This window comes from Hippopotamus amphibius, chromosome 11, assembly GCF_030028045.1.
Source record: "Hippopotamus amphibius kiboko isolate mHipAmp2 chromosome 11, mHipAmp2.hap2, whole genome shotgun sequence".
Lineage (NCBI taxonomy): Eukaryota > Metazoa > Chordata > Mammalia > Artiodactyla > Hippopotamidae > Hippopotamus > Hippopotamus amphibius.
Genome location: NC_080196.1, coordinates 44088996 through 44116573, shown reverse-complemented (window position 1 = coordinate 44116573; position 27578 = coordinate 44088996). Strand labels below are relative to the sequence as shown.

The following is a 27578-nucleotide window of genomic DNA, read 5'->3' as shown; positions in this document are numbered from 1 at the left end:
TGGGGCCTGAGATCACAGCTGCACCAGAGACCTGAACATGGCAAATTTTCTAACACAGAGGTCCCTAGAGTTTAGGGGTCAGCCCCTCAGGGAAGTGTCAGATCAGAGCCGAGGATGTGTTTCAAACTCAAGTTCAAATGCTAATCTGAAATTAGGGGGGCCTGGCAAAGAGGGAGTATGACAGAAGAATGTGTTTCAGTCCCATCCCCATTACTGCCCATCGTTTTGCCTCTCTGTTAGTACTGCCACAAAGCATGCTTCTGGCTAAATATTGCACAGAGATTTCTCTTTCTCTGTTGGGTGGAATCTTCCACTGTTTTCATTTTAGAGATTCTCTTCAGTATGAGTCACCATCCGTAGCCCCCTGGAAAATTTTGTCTTTTTTTACATTATTTACTAAGCTTCCTCTGCCTGTTGTATAGTTTCTTTTTTTTTTTTTTTTAATTTATTCCCAGAGTTTTTAGTTAAGGAAAGTCTGGACTCGGGTGCCTAAGTGATACTGAACAATTCCAAATCAATCCATTAGAGAAGCTTTATAAGAATAAATTAAAATGTGTTCATTAAAGTATGAAACAAATAAAAAGGATTTCTAGTCAAATATATTGAGAATAATATGTTCTAAAGCATGAGGGAAATATAATTTTACAATATACCACAGGAATATGTGGAAAGTCCCCAAAATGTAATATATATTTTTTCTAAAAATTCAGTAATTACTATTTGATTATTCAAATAATCATTAGGCCTCTAGACTTGCTCTAAGCAAAACAATCTTTCCTTCTTACAAACCTAGTGATCTTCTCACACAGTTTCTTTAATTTCTAATAGATAAAGATTGTTTCAAATGTGAAAATCCAGGGCAGTCAAGTTAAAGATTTTTGTTCCTAGTCCTAACTGCACAGTTGCCCATTTTTTTAATAAACAAAATTCTGAGAATTCCCCTTATTACTTAAGCTTCCCATTAACTCTTCCTTCCTGATCTTCAGAGGCAATAAAGAACAATTCCCATTTTTTCTAAATTCAAATTTTAGATTGGGATTGCTGTATATACATTACTAATAAGAAAAAAATACCAAATTGTACACTTTAAGTACATGCAGTTTATTGTATGTCAATTCCATCTCAATAAAAGTTCTTTAAAAAAAGGAAAATAATGAGTCCTATTAGAAACGTATCATGGAAAGTCAAAAAAAAAAAAAAAAAAGGCTTTACAAAGAGAGAAATCCGGGCTGCACAAAGTTTGAGAGTCCAACTGTAGAATGACGACCCCAGTTTACTTTCCTCCAAGTTGAATCAACTGTGAGATACATGTTGTTCAGCCTTGTGTCCTAGAACTCCCCTCCCGCTCAGGGGGATGAGCTCCAGTTGTCCGCTGTAGTAACTGGTCTTCTGATGGATTCTTTACTGGTCCCTTCCCTCCCCTGGCTCACTGCCTTCCTCCCTTACCAAGGCTGCCTGTGCTCACCTCCCAGACAAACTCATCACACTCACTACCTGTCTTCAAATCTGCTTGCCATGGAAACCCAAATAAAGACACTGCCTCAGCATCTGTCTGTTCCAGGCTACTTCCTCCTACCTCCTTCCTCCTTCCTCCTCGCAAGCATCAGTTGTGCCCCTGAGTTGCTCAGGACATTGATGCTAGTACCAACCAGCCTGAAAAGCACTCCATTCACTGTGTCTCCCTACAACCAACTTGTCCTTCCTGTTCTCATGGTCTCAACACTCTGATCTTTGCTGAGAAGCTAACAGAGTGGACTGTGACGTTCGGACGCAGTTTGTTTTGGTAGACTTAACATAGCAGGAAAACCAAAGGGCCTTGTGCTAGGTTTATCCATCACTACTTTGGTGACCTCAGTTAAATAATCTCTCAGGTTCCAGGCTTTCATCAATGATATGAAAATAGTAACACTTAAGTGTTACTGAGTTAGAGGGTCTACAAGTCTCTCAGAATTGGAAAGTTCAGGATGAATAGGACAGCATGTTCAAACTTCCTGTCTTACAAGTTGCCTTCAATGATGGTAAAGCCTGAGGTTTCAAAGTTCACATCTCCAAGTAGAGAGATACTCGGGGACATAAGAGCCCTAACTTATTGCTGGTGGGAATAAAAACGAGGACATGCATTCTAGCGAACAGCAGTCTGGGAGGATTTAGCCAAATTAAGCACATACAGACTTAAAATTAAACAACTCTAAACCTGGGTATATATTCCAGAGAAATTCTCACAAAGGTTCACAGGAGGTTACATGCAACAATGTACATCACAACTGTTCCTGGTAGAGGGATGCATCCTGAGAGCTCACCATGGGGCAGGTGGGCAGGTGAGATGTGAAGAAGGCACCCCAGGTAGCTGTGAGGAAACAATCCACTAGGTATTTATAGACCAATGTGGATGGAGCCTAAAAACCATTGTGCTAAGTGGAAAAAAAAAAGAAACACAATATAAGTATATCATTTACATTTATTAAATACATATGCAGAGAAAAACAATGCACATCCTCAAAACATATATAGGTAAAGAATATATATCAAACACAAGAATGTGTGCTTATAGCAGAAGGGAAGATAGAAATTGTTATAAAAGTTAATCAATCGATCATCTAATCAACAAGTATACAGAAGAGGGGGTCTTGCCCAAACTTATAACAGCAATGAACTAGGGAGGGTGATCAACTCCACCTTTTATTCTCAAAGTCAAAAACGGATGGACAAATGACTGAATAAATGACTTGGTGTTAGAATCGGATTATCTGGATGTTATTTCTATCTCTACCATTTAGTAGCTTGATTTACCCTTTCGGAGCCTATTCTCACAAACACAAAATATGAATAATACTATTATCGGTCTCACAGGCTCATTGTGAAGGTTAAATCAAATTCATGTGCCTGACGCATGATCAGAGCACAGGGAATACTAGAGATGATTATTAATAATCTCACGTGATGCCTCATTCACAATTTAGCAGGTAGAGAAGTAGTTTCTGTTTGGGGGAGGAGAGAGGTCAGAAAGCTTTACTAAGCCTCTGCGGCTTCTCACCCGCTAGTGGAGGAGATGATGAGAACTCTGTGTTTCCAGGTGCCAATGGATGACTAGCAATGAAACTTCCAAAATGGTGTGTGGAGGATGAGGAGGCCAGTGGCTCTTCTGTGGCACCTCTCCCTGCTTGGCCCTGGGCAGGATGATGGGGGTGATGGAGCAGTGGTCTAAGGCAGCCGTGGCTCACACAGAGCTGGCTCCCAGGGGAGCGTGGATTGTGGGCAAGGGTATAGTCTGTACTGAGAGTCCTCTGCTACCAGGAGCTCACCGTCCAGAACCACGGTGGATTCTTCCTTAGTGTGTTGCCTCAGCAGAAGGCTAGAAAAAGGAAACCGCTTAGAGAAGGTGAGCACGGGATTCTGGGGATGGCAGCTGGGAAAGAAAGAGACCATGGCCAACGTGGTGGACGTCGTGTGTGCTGGAGGGTGGGCTCCGGGATTGTCACCAATGTGGTTCGCTCTATGATCTTGGCTGCTCCCAAGATTATGGGTACAAACTAACTCTGAAGTAGCCTTTTCAAGAATCAGGTGGTGATGGTCAGAGAGACACTGATGTTAGAAACATTCCAGCAACACGGCCTCAACATGACTGTCTGTCCCATCAAGCACAGAACCCAAACAGAACAGGAAATACCAACTTTTTCATGTTCAAGAGCGCCCCCAATGAGCCCCTGAAAGCAGGCGGGAACTCCTTTTTTAAAAGTTGTTGTTTTTTTTTTTTTTACATGTAAAAAAAAAAAATAGCAGAAGGGGAATAAAAACTGATTCAGGGAGTAATGTATGCATTGAATAAAACTGGTGTTGAAAAATTGTCACACCCATCCTTCTATTTCCCCATGATTCTTCTTTATTTGGCTGCTAAACAGAGGGGCATGTTAGTATTGCTGTCAGCTTAAAGAAGGCATTCAAGGCTCTAACGGTGGTGGGAGAAACTTAGGTAAATGTCTCCTATGCCAGGTATTAGTGAGTACTGCTATGTTATGTGCCTGCAGGAAACTTTTTTTTCATTCCACTGCAGTTCATAAAGGAAATACTAAGACTGCAAAAAAATAATAATAAAAGTTAAATCTAGCAAGTGATTAGCACCAGCATTCCAAAAAACTGCAGCCCAGTCTGGGTTTTCACTTCTGCTCCATCTTCATTGCTGCAAAATAAGAGAAAATAAGTCAGGTTAATGGAGATATAGAATTTTTTAAAATATGCCCTATTCATGTTCAGGGATAGTATCACATATAAAAAATGGTTGAAGTAGGAAGTTTTTGTTTATTTTTTTTTCCTCAGTAGCTGTTTTCTTGTTATACAATTAACGGCAGGATAAAGACACACAGCTGTACCTTCAAATCAGACCCTGATCTCTCGAGAGCTCAGCAGAGCAGTTCTGGCCTCCTGAGAGGGGTGACTATGGCTTTGAGGGGATGATGCCACCATAAGGAACAGCCCTGCCATATCCCACCCACAACTCCTCACCCTTCAATTGCCTGGTTACCTATTCCTTTAGCATCGAGTGCATCATTCCCTAAAATGTAACCTCTAAAGCACGGAGGAGGTAAAGTGAACTGGGATTGGATTAAGCCCCAGCTTTTGCAAAAAGGAACATTACAAAAGCGAGAGACAGCAAATGAACCTCTTTTTTTTTTTTTCCTTATATTGATTCGACTGGCTTTCTAAGGCTGCAATGGAGTACAAGAGTGATTGCATGGATTTCTTTTTTTTTATGAACTTTTATTGAGATATAATTGACATACAATAAACTGCATATATTTAAAGTGTATGATTTGATTTTTTTTCTCTCTTATTAGTAATGTATATATGGCAATCCCAATCTCCCAATTCATCCCACCCCAACACCCCCGCCCCAGTTTTCCCCCTTGGTGTCTACATGTTTGTTCTCTACATCTGTGTCTCTATTTCTGCCAGATCAACCAGTTTGCACTGATTTCTTTATCCATCAGTCTCTGTTTGATAAGGTTACACTGTCTGGAGCAGATAAAATAAGCTTAACTGAGTGGAGATCAGTATTAGCAGATTATACCAGTCAAGAAAGAAGTATAAAGAAAATATCAGAGAAGAGGGAAAAAGAGAAATTTAGTTCTAAAACTCTAATAGAACAATGTGATGAAAGTGAGGGAGGTCAGTTTCTCTTCTGCAGGCAACTCCCTCTGTGGTTGTTTAAAATTTTCATTGGCGTATAGTTGATTTACAATGTTGTGTTAGTTTCAGATGTACAGCAAAGTCAATCAGTTATCCATATACATATATCCACACTTTTTTACATTCTTTTCCCACATAGGTCATTATAGAGTATGGGGTACAGTTCCCTGTGCTATACAACAGGTCCTTATTAGTTATCTATTTTATATATAGTAGTGTGTATATGTCAATCCCAATCTCCCAGTTTCTCTCTCCCTCCTCCTATTTCCCTCCTGGTAACCATAGGTTTGTTTTCCACATCCATGACTCTATTTCTGCTTTGTAAATAAGTCTGGCTTTTTGGTTGGTTGGTTGGTTGGTTGGTTGGTTGGTTGGTGGTTGGTTGGTTGGTTGTTTTGTCCTGGGCTGGATCACGGGGTGAGGAAGCAATGGTCTGAGAGAGCTGTGGCTCAGAGCTGGCTCCAAGGTGGACATGGGGTAAATGGGCAAGGCATAAGGAAAGCAGACAGGACACCTGCATGTGGCAGAGCCACGTGGCTGAGCAGGGCGCCGAAACAGGACACACCCTGCCTCACGGAGGAGAAACTGCATTTGTTAGACTAGAAGGATAAGGTGGAAGAAAACTTGCTAAAACGAGGGGTAGCTTCACTCCTGCACTGATTTGTTCTGGCCACAGAAATTCAACAGTCATGAAATAAATGGGTTGTAGCTTTCATCATCGGGAATTCTCTGAAGCTTTAGAATGAAAGGAAGAAATGCCTCAATGACATCTCCTCCTTTTCTTTCTAACAAATGAAAATGAGCATGTTTTTTATTTTCCTGAGAGTAGCAACATTTGGTAGTTACTCTTACAAGAGATTTAAAGAAATCATCATCTCTGGCTAACCCTTGTGAAGGGCTATGTATTTTATACACTAAGCACTTTACATGCATGAACGCAAATCTTCACCATAATCCTTTGATCTCATTTTACAGAGAATGAAACTGAGGCTCCAAAGATTAAATACCATGCCCAAGGCCACAGTATTTGAAACTAAACTCTGGTTTGTTCAATGTTTCTTGTCTGTTTTCATTGTTCATGCAGTCATTAGTTTGTTTCATCTGTATTAAAACATATTGTTTCTGGCTTGTAAATGATAAACTCTCTGTCACCAGAAGACTTTCAACAGAAGATTTATAAGGATAAACAGGATTATAACATTCAATACAAGATTGGACTGAATGCCCTCTCAATTATCTTTCAAATGTAAGATGTTATAATTATAGGAATAATTAAATCAGATTGAAGAGGAATAGGTATCTCATACTCTGACACTGGGCTGACAAGCTGAGCATTATTTCTCAGCTCTTCCTGAACGCGCTGGAAAGTCAAAGCAGTGTTTGCCACAATTCAGCAGCTGGTTTGAAATGACGTGATGCTATGACAGGTAGAGTCATGATTTTGGACCTTTTGTGGTGTTTCTACTCTCCTTTGCCAATCTCAGTATAGGTAAAGAGCTGAATAACTTGGGAAAAACAAACGTCTACATTTAGGAGAGATGGAGATCATTAATAAAATAAACAAATCATAATTTTCAGACTAGCCCCCGGCAGTGAAGACTCAGCATCATATCCTATCGCCAATTGAACAACAGTGTTATTTAGGATAAGAAAATATAAATAAGAAAGACCTTAAGACACTTAGAAAATCATAATTTTCAAGGGAGTCACATTCCAAAATTTGTTTTGTTTAGAGTTAACTTTGGGTAATAAGTGATGTAGCTGTGAAACTTTAAGCCAATATTACAGAAAACACTTTCTTAAGGAATGTGCTGTGTAAAATGATTTTTCCTTCCCTTTTAATACATAACCAACTCTGAACATTCTTATCTGCCAAATGAAAGCAGGATGATCTACATATATGTTCTTATAAGTATGAAACCAGACTTCATGTATCACAAGCAAATTGTCATTTCCAGAAAATGTATATCGTAATTAATTCACAGTTATATATTCATTTTTTTCTGAAAGATTTTAAATGTATTTTGGGCATTTACATAACTACTAACTATGGGGTAAAATTACAAGATCTAGTATCAGAATTTATTATCTATAAGCCAAGAAGTGAGGAAACATTCAGTACTTAAGGTCCTATAAAAGTAGGATGGTAGGTGGAGAATGCAGGTATATGATGGACTCTAAGAAAGACAATATTGAATCTGGGGTCAAAAACATTTAATATTTGGGTGACCTGAGCTCCAAATAGTTATTAACCCTGATTCTACTCTTTTGTTTATCTTGAAAAACCAGCACACACAGAAATGTCTGTCCTACTTTCTGACTTTTGCTCAGCTTTTTACCATGATTCATTACAATATAAAAACCAACATTAAGCCTTTGAAATTACTTCGAAGGAGAAATTGTCAAACCTCCACCTCTCCTATAGTATTTTCAACAGAGTCCCTAGAAAAGAAAAATCAGTGACACTTGTTTCTTTTTAGTGGCTATTTCAGGGTCAGACTCTGAGATTTTTGTTTCTGCCCCATGACAGCCAGGTGTAAGGACAAAGAGAAATGTTTAAAAAGAGGCTTAATTCCCCTTGTTGAAAATAAGGAAGAGATTTCCCTCCTTTGTTCTTAGAGCAATTTATTTTAGAAAAACTTGTCTTTATAAGTACATGCTCCTCTCTTTGAAATGGAGAGAAATCCTTGTGAAAACTAGATGGATGTTTTGTCAGCTTTAAGACTCAGGAAAGTCTCAAGGACTTGAGAATCCTCTCCTTTGAAGGTAGATATCCGAGGGAGATAGCAGCCTTATTGAGTTTCTCCTAGTTTCTGAGGAGGGTGGGAGTCTAACTTTACCTGACACCTGGCTCTAAGCTATAAAACTACTCCCTGTCATAAAGATATGAGAAGTTTATTTTTCCTTTGTGTAAAGCCAATGAACCAACACAGATGGTCCCCCCAATTACCAGGTGATTTAGGATGAACTATGTGTAGTAAATGATACTTGTCAAGTCCTCTTACTTGAGGATAAACTGAATTACTCTTTATCTTGAGAACATATATACAATGGGTTACACCTACTCTTATGGAGAGTGCGATTTGTTCTCTCTTTGTAATCTCTTAGTGTTTGTGATAGACATCACATTCTAGTTTGAATGCTCAGTCAATAATAAAAGGGTTTTCTTTCTCTACAACCTTTGTGAAGAGGACTCCTGGGTTGCCAAACATATTTTTTATATTTTTATTTCCTCAACACAGACTGGGCTTACAACACGGGAAGCTCATCCTGATGGGGTGTACTACTGCCAAATCTGGTGGTCGGAATGTCCTTCTCCTTATTGTTTCCCTGCTCACCTGTGTGCCTGGGCAAGGTGGCTATTCATTCAGGTGTCTTTATAGGACAGATTGACCCTGGCCCTATAGTCAGTTGTCTACCAAAGAATATGAATCTTCATGAGCAGTTAAAACTATCCAGGTAGGGACTTCCCTGATGAATAAGACTCCGCGGTCCCAGTGCTGGGAGCCTGGGTTCAGTCCTTGGTTGGGGAACTGGATCCCACATGCATGCTGCAACTAAAAGTTTGCATGGCACAACTAAGAAGCCTGCATGCCGCAACTAAGGAGCTGGTAAGCCACAACAAGAGGCTGCAAGCCACGACTGAGAAGCCCACCTGCTGCAACTAAGGAGCCCACGTGTCACAACTAAGGAGCCAGTGAGCCGCAGCTAAAGAGCGTGCGAGCTGCAAATGAGGAGCCCATGAGCTGCAACTAAGACCCAGCGCAACCAAAATAAATAAATATTAAAAAAATATATTTAAAAAAAAAATCCAGATATCAAGTCCTTCCCTAAGGTTACAACCTTGAGCACCACAATCCAAGATTTACCAAAGCTTGATTTTGATAAATAATATTTATGGGAAATTGCCTAAAGGGAATAGAGTGGGCCCATTCCTCTTGGTAATTTCATTTTTACCCTTAAATCAAACCAGAAAATGAGAGTGGCTTCCATGGACAAATAACTTATTTTTCTCTTTTCTGTGTTCTCATCTGGAGAATAAAGATAAAGGAATGAGACACTTGCTCCATAAAATTAGAACTCCAGACATCAGTGAAGATTCTGGAATTCAAAATAAAATGAACACAAAAACTTATACACACTGCAGGAGCAAATCAATCCTAGACAGTCACCTTGCCAGCAGAATTGTTATCTTGCCAGCAGAATTGTTACCTTGCCAAGCCTGAAGTGTTTATCGAAAATCTACAGAGAAGGAATAAGAAAGCAGAAGAAGAATTTGCCTAGTATGTGTTTTATGGACAGGTAGTAAATGATTAGCTCTCTGGTTGTGTTAATAACAAGTGGATCTGAAACCAAATGCATTTCATCATGTTTTTGAAAATCCATTGACCCTCAGTTAAAAATAAAACAGGCATAGGACTGAGCGTAGCAGGTGATATGAAGAGTGGCAGATCGGTTATATCTCTTCCCCAGTATGACTTTCACATTTAAACCCATAGAGAGAAAAGTAGGTGATATAGACTGGTTGTGAATTCTAGTTGCTGAATTCGCCAGATGTAATGAATACAATCAGAAATAATCGTTGCTACTGGAATTTAATTTTTTCTAAGTAACTATAATCAGAAACCGTTGACCTAGATGAGAGATCAAGCTGTCATTTTGAGTTAGTTGTTTTCAAATGGACTTGATAAATCATAGGACTTGTAAAAATGATGATCAAATTAAATCTGATAGATCTGAGGTCTCTGTTTTTAAATGAGTTACTGAGCTAATTTGAAAAACTAGTATCTACAAACAGCAGGATTAAATGCAAGAAACAGGAGTCTGGCAGTAAGAAAGGAAGACTGTTATCTTTAGCAAATAAGAGAAAACCAAGAGGGACATTCTCAGATCCGATCAAGGTTCTTCCATGAGTGTTTATTTGCACTGGGCTGGTAACTAACATGCTTTACTCCTTAGTTCATATGGTCATAAGAAACGAATTGCTTTATAAAAACAGGTAGTTTTCTTCTTTGGTTCTTTGTGGGTAAATAAATACCAAAAAGAGGGTTTGGGAAAAATACACGGGTAAATATTGCAATCTGATCACATATCATAAGGAATTGTAAAAGATTGTTAAATTGCTCTCAAATGTGCCAGTGTAACTAAGAAGAAAAATCCAGCATACTACATACATAAAAAGGTAGTTTGATTATTTATTTCCTTTATTTTTGTAGTTTGATATATATTTATTTATCTTTATTGAAGTATAGTTGATTTACAATGTCGTGTTAGTTTCAGGTGTACAACAAAGTGATTCAGTGATTCACTTTATATATATATATTCTTTTTCAGATTCTTTTCTATTAGAGGTTATTACAAGATATTGACTATAGTTCCCTAGGCTATACAGTAAGACCTCGTTGTTTATCTATTTTATACATAGTAGTGTGTATCTGTTAATCCCAAACTTCCAATTTATCCCCTTCTCTTTCCCCTTTGGTAACCTTGTTGGTTTTCTACACCTATGAGTGTGTCTCTGTTTTGTAAATAAGTTCATTTGTATCATATTTAGATTCCACATATAAGTGATATCATATGATATTTGTCTTTCTCTGTATGACTTCCTTCATTCAGTATGACAATCTCTAGGTCCAACCATGTTACTACAAATGGCACTATTTTGTTCTTTTTTATGACTAATATTCCATTGTGTGTGTATGTGTTTCTTTTAACACTAAGAGTAGCTCATTATCTCTCACAATTTTTAAACTTCAAGCTGTAGAAGTTTTTATGGTGTTTTTTATATATTCTAAACATGAGAGTTGAAATCATTTTTTCACAATCTTATCCACTAACTTAATGTTAAGTTTTGTCTCTGGGATTGTGATAACTGGAGCCCCAAAAATGCAAATACTACAATACTACATCTACCCTGTTCTTCTCAGCAATAGTCTTTTACATCACCTAAGATTCAAAATTTCTTAATTCAGCATTTATTATCTGAACCAGATGTTTTTGTTATTTAAACAACCTATTTTCCATTATTGTGTAGAAACATTCTTATTTGTATCTGTAGCTTCTGTAAATTTGAGCCCAAATTATGATGTTTGAAAGAGAGCATTTGATTATATTTTATTTTATTTTATTATTTTTATTTTATTTTGTTTATTTATTTTATTTTTTTATTCATCGAAAATGTGCAAAATTTATTGAAACTTTCTCCTTTTTTTGGAACTATGTATTTATCCAATTGTTTTACTGTTACACAATTTGCCACCATCATAGTGAAAGAGCCAGCACATTTGACAAAAATATAAAACTCCCTTAATATATAAAGGGAGTTTACAACTTGATAATAAGAATATTACAGATAAATGCTTAACATGATGCAAAAGCAAAGTAGACAAAAATAGCAGAAAAATACAGAATTTTAAAAATGCAAATAAAAATGAAAGATAACTTCCTCTTTTAAACTGCAAATATTTTAAAGCATGATTTTAAAGGGGAAAAAGACTTAAATAGTATAGATAGAGATTGAGATAAAGATAGCTGGATAGAGCAAAGTAGATTGTTTAAGAGCATAGGCCCCAGGCAATCATATCTGGATTCCATTCCTGACTGTATAGAAACTTGTCAGCTATTTGACTTTAGGCAATAAATGAATTTCTCTTGGCCCCAGTTTCCTCACCTGTAAAATGGGAACAACAATACTTAACTTACAATGTTCTGTGAAGATTAGGTAAAATAATGCATCTAAAGTGCATAACACATTAACACATGGTAAACTCTCAATAAATTGGCAATTATAATAATTCTCAGCACTGGCAGGTATATAATACATGGAAACAGGTCTTATAACAAGCTTCTGGTAAGGTGAATTGCTACAATTGTTCAGCAATGCAACTTGGCTACATGTATTAAAAGTTTTCCATGTGTCCATACTTTTACCAATAATCCTGGTTTTAAAAAAAATCAGAGGTATGGTCAAGGGTACAAATTCACCCCTATTCATAATATCCCTTATATTTTAATGACTAAAGCTATAGCAGAGAGACACATCAGTCCCGTATGATACAGGTTTCAAAATTTGCAGAAATAGGGATGTCAGTTTATGAAATATGCCCTAAATTTTGGAAAATATGCTTTGGGAAAAAAATCAGATTTCATTTAGAATTTTATTTAGAATTTTATTATTCTTATTGCTCTTTTGTATTATTTTTTTTTTCTAAACTTGGAGGCGACAAAATTAAGCATGCCTCATTTGTGAGGATATCTGGAATGAATGAATGAGCTCACTTTTTACCTTCTCAAAGATAAGTCCTTTAAAAAGCACCTTTTTCCCTCACATTTACCACTTTGTCTGAAGGGATACAGAAGAAGAAAACATTGTTCAATTTTTCTTGCTCTTAACACAAAATTTAAATTTTTTTACAAAATTTCTTCTTGTCTCTTTGGTATAGCATTTATAAAAATAAAAAGGTTTTTTCATTTATTTTTGTCTGTTAGCGTGGTTAAACATTTACATAAAATTTAGAGGCTATGTTTGAGATAACACGCTTTTGCCTATATGCTACCCACCATATGCAAAATTCACTTGTGGGATGGGAAACTGAGCTACCAAGAGGTCCTGAGACCTCTGACTCAGAAGACACATAGAAGTATTAAGGCATATCCACTGACCCTCTAGAAAAAGAAGACAACAGTGGTTTCACATATGAATCCAAAGAGAAAAATCACAAAGACACACAGGATAGAAGTTAGTTTGTGATCAAGATGCTATACACAGGGGGACCTCTAGCACCACTTACACATTGAGAAGTGGCAAGAATTTACTCATGTATCTATCAGAGTAGGCCAGTTTATTCGTTCTTTAAAAAAAAAAACCTGACTTTATTAATATTTAAAAAAAATGATTGGCTTATTTATGCCACCTAATATCACATGGAAACAGATAACCAGATTTCCAATTGTATCTTCCATTTACCTCTTTGGAATCAAGAGTTTCGTGTTCCGGAATAGCCATCATTGGATGACTCGGCTTCACAGAAAAGACGCCCAGGATGTGATCAAGGTTAGAAGTAAGAAGAGATAAATGTTTAAATTTCATTTAAGTTGACAGTTAAATGATGATGTAAGTATATAATTGCTGATCATATTCTACCAATGTAAACATTAAGATCTGATTATTATTAAAAACAAAAGAAAGTTATAATGTTATATGACAAATATACCTCAATAAAGAAAAGGTAATTGATGTGAAAAAAAATTAAAATAAAAAATAAAGTTACTGGAAATCTCAAAAAAAAATTTAAAAAAAGGAAGATTCTTAACACAGAAAAAAAATGTTAGCAGATGGTCAGTCGTTGGAGCCTAAGACCACATCTTATTTATCTGTGTCCCACATAAACTCTAACAGTGCTTGGCACAACAGCATAGACAGTTATTAAATGTTTATTGAATGAATGAATTGTTAAAACACACCGCCAGTTATCAGAGAGAGGAAACGAAGTTAAATTTATATTTCCATTCTCCCAACAGCCCTCAAATTGAAAAGCTACAAAGCAAAAGAGACATATCATGCTCAGACTCGCAATGCAGATACATCTGTAGATAGTTAATGCTTAAGTGAAATGTAAAACATTGAACGTTACTGTAAACATTAAGAATCTCAAATCACAGGGACTTCATAAACATTGCAATCTTAGCAAATGACACTATTATCATGCAGTTTACAACATAGTGAGACTTTAACCGAGCGAGGTTCTTTTGTTTATATAGGAATTTTTATTATTGCATGGGTCTTCTGAGAACTATACATACACTGAAACCTATTAGGACAGAGGAAAGTCATAGATATGAAAGCACAAGAAACAGAATGAGGGACACAGATGAGGGGAAAGCAATCATTTGTAATAAACCTGCTTACTCCCTTTATTTTTTAACCATCTCTCCTCACTCCAACTTTAAGGTAACCACAATACGTGATTTGCCAGGTACATGCCCAGTTTCTACTATTATCCTGGGCAAAACTGGGCTGTGGAAATAATTGGCCCCCTTTTACTCTCAGCCTGGTCCTGATTTGATCAATAAATCATCGGATCAGTGATCAGCTCTGGATGCTCCAGGGTGACTCAGGGGGTCGCAGAAATGCACCCTTGGGCCCTAGGAGGACATCACCAGAGGCTGCCAGGGAGGCCAAGGCGGTCCCATCTCACTTTCCCCCTGTTCCAGCTGATTTTCAAGAATGGAGCCTGCTTTTATTTACAGCTAAACCTTCATTAAGTCCCAGCCATTACACTCTGTCCCAACTATGGAATTCTCTGGGTGTCATAACATCAGGGCTCCCAGCTTCCTGAGACCATTACTTTAAATAGAAGCATGATCTGGCCCCAAGCCAGATCCAAATAGTTTTCCAAAAATCAGCTGAAAGCACCTACATTTTGCTGTTCATCAGGGTCCCCTGAGATCCTAAACCTGGCTTAGGATTAGATGCTATGCACCCCTTCAAACTTCAGACCAAGGTAACTGGTCTTCAGCACACCTAGGTTAAATGGCATGAATCATCAAAATTTGTACGTGGCAAATCCCCATTCTCCTAGTCTCCTAAGATAGAGTAGCATAAACATGCTAAAATTTGAAAATGTTGTTGTCCCAATAAACTATTCAGCTGAGATTGGAAAAGCGATTGAATAATTATGTGATATCTATTTTACATTCTATCCCATCTTTCCACTATAGGTATTCATTCATTTAAATCCATTTTATTCTAATCTTGAATTTCAAAAACTGTGTATTAACTATCCTAACCAACAAAAGAGGACAGCAAATGACTGATCCTAATTAACTGGTAATCCCCAAATCATTTATATTTGGCTTTGGAATGCTTTCTTCTATTTATGATCTTGGGTCCCAAAAGGTTTGCTCTTTTATAATCCTCAAGGGGACCAAAAACATTACATAAAATGTGATACTGTTAATGGAGTTAGTCATAATAATGTATTGTGTACTTGCGTGATAAATTCATTATATGCATTTGCTTATATAGTGTTGACAGCAATCTAGTGAAGTGAGTGCTAATTTTACCCTGATTCACAAATGAGGAAACAAAACCACCAAGAGGCAGGATAACTTCTTCAAGGTCCAGAGCTAGTAAGTGGCAGCATCATGACTGGAATCCAGGCTGACAGTCTCTGGAGGCTGTGCTTTCAACGCAGCAGGAAGTGGTAACACGCCACTGGGAAGATGCTCGGGAGATAGGAGACAGAGGGAGGGAATGGTGTGTGTGCCATTTTGCAAAAGGGAAAGCCGTGTGCGTCAGAGATCTGAAGCAGTTTGGGATGGTTGGTGTAGCTGGTGTCTCCATGCAGGAGACACAAGACAATGAAGACTGTATGTCAGACAAGGATTCTTTCTCTAGGCAGTGCCAAACCATCGAATCTCCAAGCAAGAAAGGGACACGTGAGATCAGATTCTTATGTCAAAAAACATCACCCTGGCTGATGTGCAGAATATAGATGGGGGAGGGGGTTGGAAGATATATAAGTAATCAGAGAGACAGAGAATAAAGAAGAAGGTCTAAATGAAAGCATTGTCTTAGAGAAAAGAATGAACTCGTTTTCCTGGGTGACTCTGGGCCCCTTACTCTCTAGGGTGAGTGAAGGAGCATCGGGTAGACACGTTGATATTTTGTTGATTAGGGAAGAAAAATTACAAAATCTCCCAGAGGAATAATGTTGAAGTTGGTATGCGTGCTGAAGGCAGAGGTTTTGTAAAGCATGAGGTCTGGAGATGTCACGTGGGAAGAACAGATATAGCAGGAACATCCTCTCACAGTCAGAATGAGAATGATTAACACTAAAACACTGAAACAAATGTCATATAGGTGGATGGCTTGTTATCCAGAGTCAATGGACACAAGAGGACAGAGAGAGTCCTCCAAGCCTGTTTACTTGGTGGTGAGTGATCTGGAGAACAAATTACTATTTTGTCTCAAAAAAAAAAAAAAAAAAAAAAAACCCAAAAAACCAAACTCCTGAAAAGTTACCAATTTTATCCTCAGACCATTATTCAACATAGATGGATGAATGAAATGGAAAGCTTGGGTGAAATGAGACAAAACATCCTTTCATCCTGGATGGAAACTTCAGTGCCAGATATTGTATAACATTCATCAGACCTTTGCTCACTCACTACTGTGGGCTAATCAATAAGACGTATTTGAATGAAACCTGCAGTTGAGTTTTATTACATTCTTGGTCCCAACTGCCACCATACAAATATAAAGCCTTGTGGACTGTTTGTTGCCAGCGTGGGGCTTTCTCATAAATGTCACTGCATCTCTAGAGCTAACTGCTGTGACAAAGACAGATAAAGTTCCCTCCAACCAACTGGAGGGAACCCTACAACTAGAAAAAAAAAGAAAATATGCTCAATGTGGTGAAATCACTTAATGAAGTCTTAATCTACCTGAGGAACAGCATTCAGCCCTCTAGCTTTGTGAAACAGCTCTCCCTCCTGTGCAAAGATGAAGTCAATTTTCTTGCCTGCCAGAAATGATGAAGCTGAGGAAGTGTTGCAAGAAATGTTCCCATTTTTAAATCGCCGAGGGTGCTACACCTGCTATTCAGAATTCACTCCTCGGGATTGCTTTTTAGCTGAACCAAATCCTCTCATCAACCTCCTTCGCTCCATTTGTCTTCAGGAAGCTGTCCCGCCTACTTCTGTCTCCCACCAAGATTTGTGAACTACTCAAGCTAGAATGTAACCTTCTTAAGAACATCTCTCAAATACAGACGTGACAATTACTGTAGGGATACCTACATAAAGCACTGTTTCCCGAGTACAGTGTAGTCATCGTGAGACTGTGAGCCACTGGACGTTGTATACATTCGATGCTATTCACCTTTAGGGGGACTGTACCTGGCACAGGGACCACTTACTCAGCACAGGAGACACGGAATGTGTATTGAATCAATTAGTAATGAAAGAGAGAAGAATTGAAATAGAGAAAAGAGAGTTTTCTGATTTGCAAAACTAAAGAAATCTGCATTAGTGAAGAATTAGAAGCATTTACTGCATTCATTGGTAAGAAACTTTCAGACTAGAGACGTTTCAACCAGCACTGTAGCACAGGTGTGTTCTGCTTAAGTCCTTCGTGATTCTTCTGCTTAAAGTCAGACAGAGGAAGACAAATACATGATAACACTTATATGTGGAATCTAAAAAAGTGATATAAATGAACTTATATACAAAACAGAAACAGATCCACAGACATCGAAAACAAACTTACGGTTACCAAAGGGGAAAGGAGGGGGAAGAAATTGGGAATTTGGGATTAACAGATATACACTACTATACATAAAATAGATAAACAACAAGGACCTACTGTATAGCACAGGGAACTATATTCAATATATTTTAATAGCCTATAATGAAAAAGAATCTCAAAAAGAATATATATATACACATATATATATAACTGAATCACTTTGCCATACACCTGAAACCAACACAACGCTGTGTATTAATTACACTTCAATTAAAAAAAGAAAAAAATTAATAAATAAAAAGAACTGAATTTAGTTGTCTGTGTTTGAGTCCACAGATTCTACTTGCAGGTTTGTATCTTTCTCTTGAATTGCTCAAGGGTCCTGGAACACGAGGCCTGCAATTGTCTTGATACGTACAGTGCTGCCCCTGTTAGATGAAGCTAATCTCCAGTCAACACAGTACCCAGCACTCCCACTGAGGGAGGCCACGTGTCAGATCATGCTTCTACCTAAATGTCTGGTTTACTTCACTCACCTAGAGGATCTGCTTGGCCAAACCAAACATTTGAGTTTTTCATCCTTGATTTACAACATATCCCAGCCCATAGGAAGCACCTGACGAGTCCTGTAAATTTCAGGTTCTGACGCAGCACGTCTGGGGAGGGGCCTGAGCGCCTGCATTTCTAATGGATCTCAGCTGATGCCGACAATACCATAAGTTGAGGAGCAAGATCACTATCAAGAATTTTGTATGAACTGATGGAATAGATGTTTTTCAAATATTTACCGATTCAGAACTGAAATTAGCTCTATTCACGATGTCCGGATCAATTAAGTTACACTACTCTTGTGTAATTAAATACTTTATCACTGCTCTTTTTTGAGTACGTGCTCATGTACCAGACACTTTGCTGGATGTTAGAGATATGACAGTGAGCGAACAGACATTGTCCCTGCTCTTGGAGACCTCAGTGCAGGGGGAGAGGCGGATATTAACTATATAATCAGGAATATACAGAAACGAACACAAAAAAATGTATTCTGAAGGACAAGTTCAGAATGCTACAAGGGTTCATCACAGATAAATCGGACCTGGTCTGGAAAGAGGAAGAAATCTCTTCCCAAGAGGCTGAAATCTATAGAATAATTCTCATCATAGAGATAAGAGGGACAGAGTTCATGTGGGGTAAGTACCTGAAAAGAAGTTCTTCACCATTGGGCTGATGGGAAAATAGGGAGAAATTTCAGAGTGGGTGGACCAAACAAGTGAAAAAATCAGAAACCAGGCTAGAAAATTACTGTGCAAGGATTTTGCCTGCATCAGCTCCACTTCAGAAGCAAATGCTCATTAAATGAATCAAGGCTGTTAAATACGAGTCTGTCTCATTGCCCAGAAAGTCTGCAAGCTGCTTGAGGGCAGGGTCCATAATATGCTACCACTAGTTGATCGATTTTACTGCTCAAGATTCTATGCCTGGTTGCAGCAACATGGATGGACCTAGAGATTATCATACTAAGTGAAATAAGCCAGAGAAAGACAAATATATTATATCGCTTATATGTGGAATCTGAAAATAATGATACAAATGAATTTATATACAAAAACAGAAATGGATCCACAGACATAGAAAACAAACTTCTGGTTACCAAAGGGGAAAGGGGGTGGGGGAGGGATAAATTAGAAGTTTGGGATTAACATATCCACCTACTATATATAAAAGAGATAAACAACAAGGACCTACTATATAGAACAGGGAACTGTACTCAATATTTTGTAATAACCTATAAGGGAAAAGAATCTGAGAAAGAATATATATATAAAAAACTGAATTATTTTACTGTACACCTGAAACTAACACAACATTTTATTAAATCAATTATACTTAAAAAAGAAGTCAGGAGATTAGACTATGTGCGTAAAAAAAAAAAAAAAGATTCTATGCCTGGAACAAAACATGGACAGTGCTCTGAGTTTGTCCTTAATGAGGGCAGCTCATGATATGTGATGTGAAGACACAGCTGCTTTCATGATGGTCAGAAACATGCTATTCCTATCCACATGTCTTAAAGATTTCATCTGCATTAGCCTGGGATATTTTTTTAAGTTACAAAACAATTAAAGTAGCTTGAATATTTATTTTTAGAATTTAAAGGTACAGCATCTGTTTGGGGTGATGCCCAAACGCATTTGTCGATGCCACTCACTTCCGATGTAAATTGGGGAAAATACCACTTTGTCTCTGGACCTCAATTTTCTCATCTTTAAATTCTGAGCGCTAACTAGGTTATTTCCATTTCCTCCGCTCCTTGAATTAAGCAAAAATCTCTCCATTGATAAATGCTGCTCTCTCAGAAGAGTTCTTCCTTTTTGGAATCTCCTGCACTGAGCCACAGCTCAGGCAGAAGTTCCACCTTTAGGGATGGTAAAAATGACCTCTCCGTGGAATCTTACCTGGGATCCTTAACATCAGTTCGTAGCTGTGCACAGTGAAGTTTCACAGCATTCCTTTGTGTATTCCCTGAGAATTCTCAAATGCTGGAATTGGTCCACGTTAATTGTTTATAAACCCACCGACAACTCCCTGTTAAGTGCTGATCATTAATATCATTATATAGCTGTCTAAGGACCAGTTAAGTCTTACACCAGCAAGAAAACAAGAATTTTCTGCTCTGATCTTCATAATAGGTCTTTTGAGATATGGCTGCAAATGCCCCAATTATACTATTTTTTATTCTTGGCCTTTTCTCTTCCACCCCAGGAGGCCCAGACTCAGGACACGTTTGAATTCCCCCCTCCTCCAAAGACCACCTTTGAGAGGGCAGCAGGATGGAATTTTTCCATCTATGTGTTCAGCCTGTTTTGAAGGCAAGCACCACCTCCCTGTGTTTACTCACATTTTTCATCTAAAGTTGCTTCTTTTTCAATTGAAAAACCACTCCCCCGAGGGGTAAACCACCTCATTCACTTTCTTCATTGCACAGCTACCAGGATGGAATGGAAATGAAGCTAAATCTATGTTCTAACGACGTTTTAGGACTGAAAATAAATTCTGGAACTTGAAATTGGAATTGACAAGGAAGGATATTTGCTGCTCTCTTTCTTTCCTCTATCTTTTAAGGGCACAATTAGTTTCTCAGTACTACAAGCAAAACATCCTTTTCAGTTGTTCTCAGTATCTCTAGTACTAACTCTAGTACAATCATAACCCAAATGTCTTCTTCACAAAAGATGATGTTGGCAGAATTTTTCTTCCCCTGTTCTCTCCCTTCTATAGAATAGAAGTGGTAATAGCCATTTTATTCCAATATGACATACAGTTCCTGCCCTGCCTTAGCTCTACCCCAGCTATTCCTAATTTGTAACTAGTTGCAAGAAACTTATCCCAGAACCCAGGAACGTGTCAACAGATGTCAACTGGTATATCATAAAAATTTGGAAGTGTTTCTGAAGAGGAAGGACAGGCATGACTGTGATGGGGTCAATCTGTGCCCCCATCACCTCCAGAGACCCCGGATAAGACCCCACCCTGCTCTCTCCTAATACGACACCCCCAGCAGCATCTTTGAGGGAGAAAATATGTGGATCATTGGTAGGCAGATGAGCTAAGGACAGTAAGTCTATATGTAGGTCAAGTGGAAGGCTGCCTCCTGCATGGTGCCTGCCAGCCCCGCCTCCTTGGACTTGGACCCTGTTCCTTCATCCCCACATCTCCATATGCATTTTCTCAAACCACATTTCAGGAATGATGTAAGCACCTCCTAACACTCCTATCATGTCTGTTATACACCTTCGAGCTTTCAGTACACCCATGTTCTCTGCCCCACCGTCGGCCCCTCCTCCAACTGTATTGTCCTGCCAGGCACTGCAACTTGGTCTTAGAGGGCAGCCATTCCTGAGGGATTCCGACAGCCTTGCTTTCTGGAGCCTTGTTGTAAGCTAAGATCTCCCCTCTGGAGACTGTTTTCTTTTACTCCCTGCTACGTTCCTTTTAGAATCACACCCTAACACCATGGTAGCTCTTTATCTAAATTTCAAATCATAACATAGGTGGGGTATTTACTGATTGCTAAGAAGCCCATGGAAAAAATCTATGTTTAGTTATGTTATGTTAGTAGGTTTCAGCCATTCCAAAGAGAGAGTGAGATCTTTTGAAATCAGGGTAAAAATGCTTCTGAATTTGTCTAAGATTTTTGTCACCTAAAGTTTGATACACTGTTAAAATGTCATATAAATATGGAAGCATAAATATGTTCTCAGTCATAAAAGGCCTCAGAATATTTGCCAAGTAAAGACACACCTTAAAACTTTCTTGGATCAAGGACTCAAATAAGAAGATAAATAAACACAGAAAGAGGCAGCAAGAAATATAGAAAGGTAGAGTAATAAAACACCCTGAGTAAGTATATCATTGCCATAAAAAATGCTACAAAAAACTATGGAAAAGAAAGAGAAATTATAACCATAAAATGCCAGAGGTAAAAATTTAGAATTAGACAATATCAACATGATGAAAGATAATGGAAGGGACCAATGAACTTGTCTTCCTGGGAGAAAACATGGATATTGACAGAGGTGTATAAAAGGGAATGTGATAGAATTCACCTGTGAAGCCATCTAAATAGAAGAGCAGACATTTCTGTAAAATTTAACTTCTGCTACAGTTCTTCAAACTGCATACCACCATCTGGTGACTTGGAGGTGTTATTACAATCTAGTCTTTATATTCTACAAATGAGGAAGGAAATCATGATGTATAGTGGTCTATAATTTACCAAAAAGTGTCACTTTGGAATAATTCCTCTAATTATTGTCTCCTACACTACAAAGACTGGAGCTGCATATGTACACATTAAAATACATTTTACTTTATTTTAAAACACATATAGTCTGCTATGTTTCAGACATTATATAAAAGGCTTTAAAATATAATTCACTGTGACTTAAATATAAAGTCTCCTAATGTATAATTTAGAAGATAAGTATGACACATTTTAGAAATTATAATGGCAGAATAATCATTTCAGCAACTTATTTCTATGTTTATTTTTCTTAGATCAATCATCATAACATTACAGAAAACTGTAGCCTTGTAAATAAATGGTATACATTTTTATGCTGGGAAAAAAAAAGTGAATGTGAGCCCTAAGCTAGGGCAATCATAACAACAAAGTAGGATGAACAAATTCTACACTAATAAATCAAACCCGTATCTCTTGGATGGAAAACAGGAAAGAAGCGATAGGAAATTATAGTAATGGAAAACGTAAACTAATGTGGCAGAATTAACGTCATGTAATGAGATAATCTCAGATGAAGAGAAGTCTCTTGTGATAAAATAAAAAAATCAAGATGGGAGAATATATGCTCAATAAGAGACACACACAAACAAGAAGACATATAAAAATTGAAAAAAAGGAGGGCAAGATGCATTTGTTCAATATGAGCCAAAATAAAACTAGAGGAGCAGCCTTATTATCTTTAAAGTGGAATTCAAGAAAAAAAATTTATAAGGGACCAAAAATAATTACATACTGGTGAAAAAAAAAATCACTGAACAGGAAGATGTGACCATGATAAACATGCATTTCTAATAATACTATCCCAAAGTTTTAAGATGTCCCAGTGGTTGACCTGTAATACTTTGAGGAGTGATCTTATACATCGTTTGAATGCCTCAAGAGCTAGGGAAGTGTTTCAGTGCCCAATGGGAGCTAAATAAATACTTTTAAACAACCTGAGGAAAGGTCCAATCCCGATATGATATCTTTCTTCCTCAAAAGAGATGTCTATTTGATTCACAAGACATATGAACCATATGGCTTAAATGAGGACAAATGGGTATTATTATTTGATGGCTATTAACCAAGTGTCTAGTTGCACTCTGATCAGTCACACATGGGTAAACCTCAACAAAGTTAGCCATTTTATGGTCATATTTTACTAAAAGAAGTAAAATAGTAGTCATATTAAGCAAGAGGAAGCAACATAGGAAAATTTTGCCCTGAATTTTCAAAATAAGAGACTCAATTATGTAAATACCACATATCACGTATGGCTTTTGCTACATGGAGTAAGTAGAAAGGTAACAAAAAAAATTAAAGCAACGAGACAGCAATTAGTCTAAACTATGTGAAACTGATAAAACTGATGTTTTTCTAAGTCAAGAACTGCTGAATAAGGCAAAGGGATGAACCTCATATAAAAGACAGTTGCTTATCTAACCTTCTTTTAATGCTATTCCTTTTCTTAAATATCTTTTAAGAAATACATATTTAAATATCTTTTAAATATATGTATGTATTTTGTATATATGTATGTGCCAAAGCAAGCACAAAATATATACGTACACAATACATATATTTTAAAGACTCAATTTGCAAAGATAAATGCCTCCATCAGGGATTTCATTTATATCAGAGCCTGCAGCTGCCTCCTTCCACAGATCATCGCCCTCAGCTGAGAAGCGTGTCCCAATGCTGAGTTCCTTGACCCTCTACCCACACTGAGGTTCACAAACAATGATGACTGATAAGGGGTATCCAAGGGCAGCTCCTTTGCCTCAAGGATGGGTGACCTTGCAATTTATGCTCCAGAGCCCTCTCCCTGTGAATCAGGAGATGGCTAGCCTATCTGAGACCACTCTTTCTCCTCTCACCGCCCTTCCCAATCACGATGGACACGCTCCCTTACAGGACATTTTTCTGGAGAGCCACGCCCTCAGCAAATCACAAATACCCGAACCCCTGTCTCGGGCTCTGCTTCTAAGGAACCCGGTCTAAGACACCAGGCAGTGGGGAGCGAACAGGTGGCAGCTGAGTGCTGTGAAACACAGGGGGCTCGTTTTTCCTTAGTGCCTCCATCTGATCAAGGTGCAAACAGATGCCTAAAAAACACAAGCATGGATTATCAATTCTAAGGGACCAGCATGTTATTTTACAAGATCTTTACAACAAATCTTTCTCCAAGTATACTTTTCCTTGCTAAAAATGCCATCTAGCCCGCCTCCTACTGCACCTCTCTTTAGAATTAGCAAATTCTTAATTTTTAAGGTGATTTTATTAAAAGTGTTACAATGAAAATTTTCACCTAGATGGCAACACATGAGCTTAGGGACAGATATATAAAAAAAATGGATTGTTTTTCTTTTCCTGGAAGAAATGTACAAGTCAACTGCCTGTAATTATATTAAGTGCATTTTTAAATGATAATTGATCACGAGATAACACAAAATATGCCTGGTTTCAAATGTCAGCCTATCATTAAGGCATCTGCAGTGTTGAGATGTTCTTTTTGCCCTCTAGTGGAGAACGTAACAAAATATAACTAATACTTTAGTTTTCAGAACAGCTTCTATTAAAATACCTGTTAACTGGTATTCATTTTTTTTAACTTTGAGTCCAATTAATTTGCATTTAGCCATTTTAAACAGAATGTTCTTTATGAACATATTATACCAATTCATCCATTTTGAAAACATTTTGGCATAGGCCAAGAAGGTTCAGGTTTCAGTTTCCTGGAAAATCTCAAAACATTAAAAACCAATTTTGAGTTTATAGGGCTTTTTCTCCTATGCCACCCACTTCAATGGTTTTCTCTTCTACAGCATCTTAATAGTTATCCAATTTCCATTAATTCCAAAAGTTGTCAGAGAAGTTTTCGAATTAAGAGCAAGGCAGTTTATCTCAGTGATGATAGAAAATAAATTACCTTGGTTTATTCACACAGAAGGATTTCTAATTATGTAGACAGAACACAAACAGACATTATTAATGAGGAGGATACAAAGAGGTTTTGCTTTCAAAAGTCAAGATGACTTTTTTCAGTAGATGTGGCTAACTATACATTTTTGTCAGAGTTTTAGATAAACAGTGGCTCTCTTAGCCGCTAACCTTTGGAACTGTGGCCACCAAAAGAAGGTTGGAGCCTGGGATGAAATGTGAAAGGTGTGTGTGGTTCAAGATAAACCCAGGCTCTGGCAATCACTCACACCAGGCCTGTGAGTATGTCACCTGGCATCTTTAGTTGTCAGTTTCCTCATCTGGAAACTGAAGGAAGTCAGATGGTCTCAGCAGTTTCTTAGTTCCTATCCTGACTTCTCCATCCTATCATCTGACCAAAAGGAAGCCTGTGATTCCAGGGCAGAGGCATCCAAGAAAGCGGTGATGCAGCTTCATTGATAGTTTTTTTTTTTGAAAGGGGGGTAGTTTCTTAAGAAAAAATAGTCAAATACCAGCTTTTAAGCCAGTTCTGTAGAATCCTGTCTACATTATTTACACTTTCTGAGCCTCAGTTTCTTCATATGTAAAATAAACGGGATAAAACCTATTTTATGATTGTTTTGAAATTTAAATAAAATATTGTCTATAGAGAAAGTGGCCTGTGGTCTACTTTTCGTAAATATCAATTCCTTTTGTACAAAACCTCAGGGACCCTTCATCTCACTCCCTGCTTTCTTTCAGATGAGCACACAGAGGAAGAGCTGTCCCGCTCTCTTCTTGCTAACTTCAAACCGTAGTTCCTGATTCCAGTGGCTTCCTCAGTACTCTGGCCTGCTTTCATTTTCTCAAGCTCATCCTGCTCCTTTTCTTTCCTGCCTGGAAACCTTTGCCCATGCTTCTCCCTCTGCCTAGATGCCCAGCATCCTTTGTTTCCTTCCAAACCTCAGATGAGACATCATTTCCTCACATTCCTGATTCATCAGACAAGATCAGGACCTCTGTTCTATGCACTCATAACTGCTTGTCTTCTGCATAGCATGTGTCGCAATGATCATTTATATTGATTTATTGATTTATTTATTGTTTGCTTATTTGTTTCATTTCTGTTTTTCCCAAATAGAGAAGAAGTACCTGGCAAAGTCCCTTGCTTTGCACAGACACAGTGCTTTGCAAATAAAAGCTATGCAATAAATCTTTGTGAAATGAATAAATAAGTGTGCTTTGTCAAGTTCCAGACTTCAGGGTTCCTAGACTTTGTGTTGGAATAAAAAGCTGCAAGGTCTATGCTCTTTGTTATTGGTGGGAAATTAGGTTATGAGGTGGACAAGGACTTTGTAAAATTGAACCTAATCACATAACTTAGTGCTCATCTTCTCCTTCTGAAGCTATGACCAGTTGTAAACGGCTTATCTCAAAAGGGTGTTGCTTTATTCTTTATATATTTGTAGAATATTTTTCACATCTTTAGATCTAAATATTTACAGCTTACATTAGAAAGGCACATTTTTATTTCTAAGCTCCCTCAGCCTTTGAATCAGTTGGTGAGAGTTAGAATTACTTTAGATTTTCCCTTCTCCAGCTGAGTCATAATCTGCTTTAACTTCTGTTGATTGATTTCTGTTAAAATATCAAAAGAAACCTCAGAAAAGAAATCTCATTTCAGAGGAGCTACTAAAAAATTTAACTCATGTTGGAAATATGCCTTTAATATTAATGTTTTAATTCATTTATTGAATTTCTGTAGATTCACAGGGTCAGTTCTATGAGTAGCTATGCAATGATTATACCAGTTAAGATATGCTCAATAATGGTAAAAATATAAACTTTACAAATGAATTTTACATTTGAAAATTAAGAAGTAGGAGATATGGGACTTCCCTAGTGGCACAGCGGTTAAGAATCCGCCTGCCAATGCAGGGGACACAGGTTTGAGCCCTGGTCTGGGAAGATCCAACATGCTGCAGAGCAACTAAGCCCACGCGCCGCAGCTACTGAAGCCCACATGCCTAGAGCCCATGCTCCGCAACGCGAGAAGCCTTCTCAATGAGAAGCCCGCACCCACAGCGAAGAGTAGCCTCTGCTCACCGCAACTAGAGAAAGCCTGTGTGCAGCAACGAAGACCCAACACAGTCAATAAAAATAAACAAACAAACAAACAAATAAATAAATAAATAAATAAATTTTGAAGGAAAAAAGTAGGAGATAAAAATGGGGAAAAAGAAATGAATGAGAAAAGTCGACATTTATAGGGTGAAATATCCAAAAGGTTTAAAGAAAGTATGGTCGTGACCTAGGAAGCAGGCTAAAGCCACTTTATGGAGAGACCTGTCCCTCCAACTTATTCTGGATGTAAATGTTTCTTTCCTTCCTTCTGTCTTCCTACCTCATTCAAAGTCCATGCACCAACCCCCCTAATACTCTGTG

At 37.8% G+C, this 27578-nt stretch overlaps 1 protein-coding gene across 9 annotated transcripts in view; it reads right to left on the bottom strand.

Annotated features, from left to right (window-relative positions):
- Positions 1-2498: 2498 nt before the first annotated feature.
- MLIP (muscular LMNA interacting protein) overlaps positions 2499-27578 on the bottom strand; it is a 237362-nt gene continuing 212282 nt past the window's right edge. For 7 of the 9 annotated variants that reach the window (XM_057700596.1, XM_057700597.1, XM_057700600.1 and 4 more), the window contains 2 exons: positions 13151-13204; positions 2499-4177 (listed from right to left, as the gene is read on the bottom strand). In XM_057700596.1, the coding sequence (XP_057556579.1) occupies positions 4172-4177; positions 13151-13204 (60 nt within the window). In that variant the 3' untranslated portion in view covers positions 2499-4171. The remainder of the gene's footprint in view (positions 4178-13150; positions 13205-27578) is intronic. The other 2 variants (XM_057700598.1, XM_057700603.1) reach the window with 1 other exon arrangement.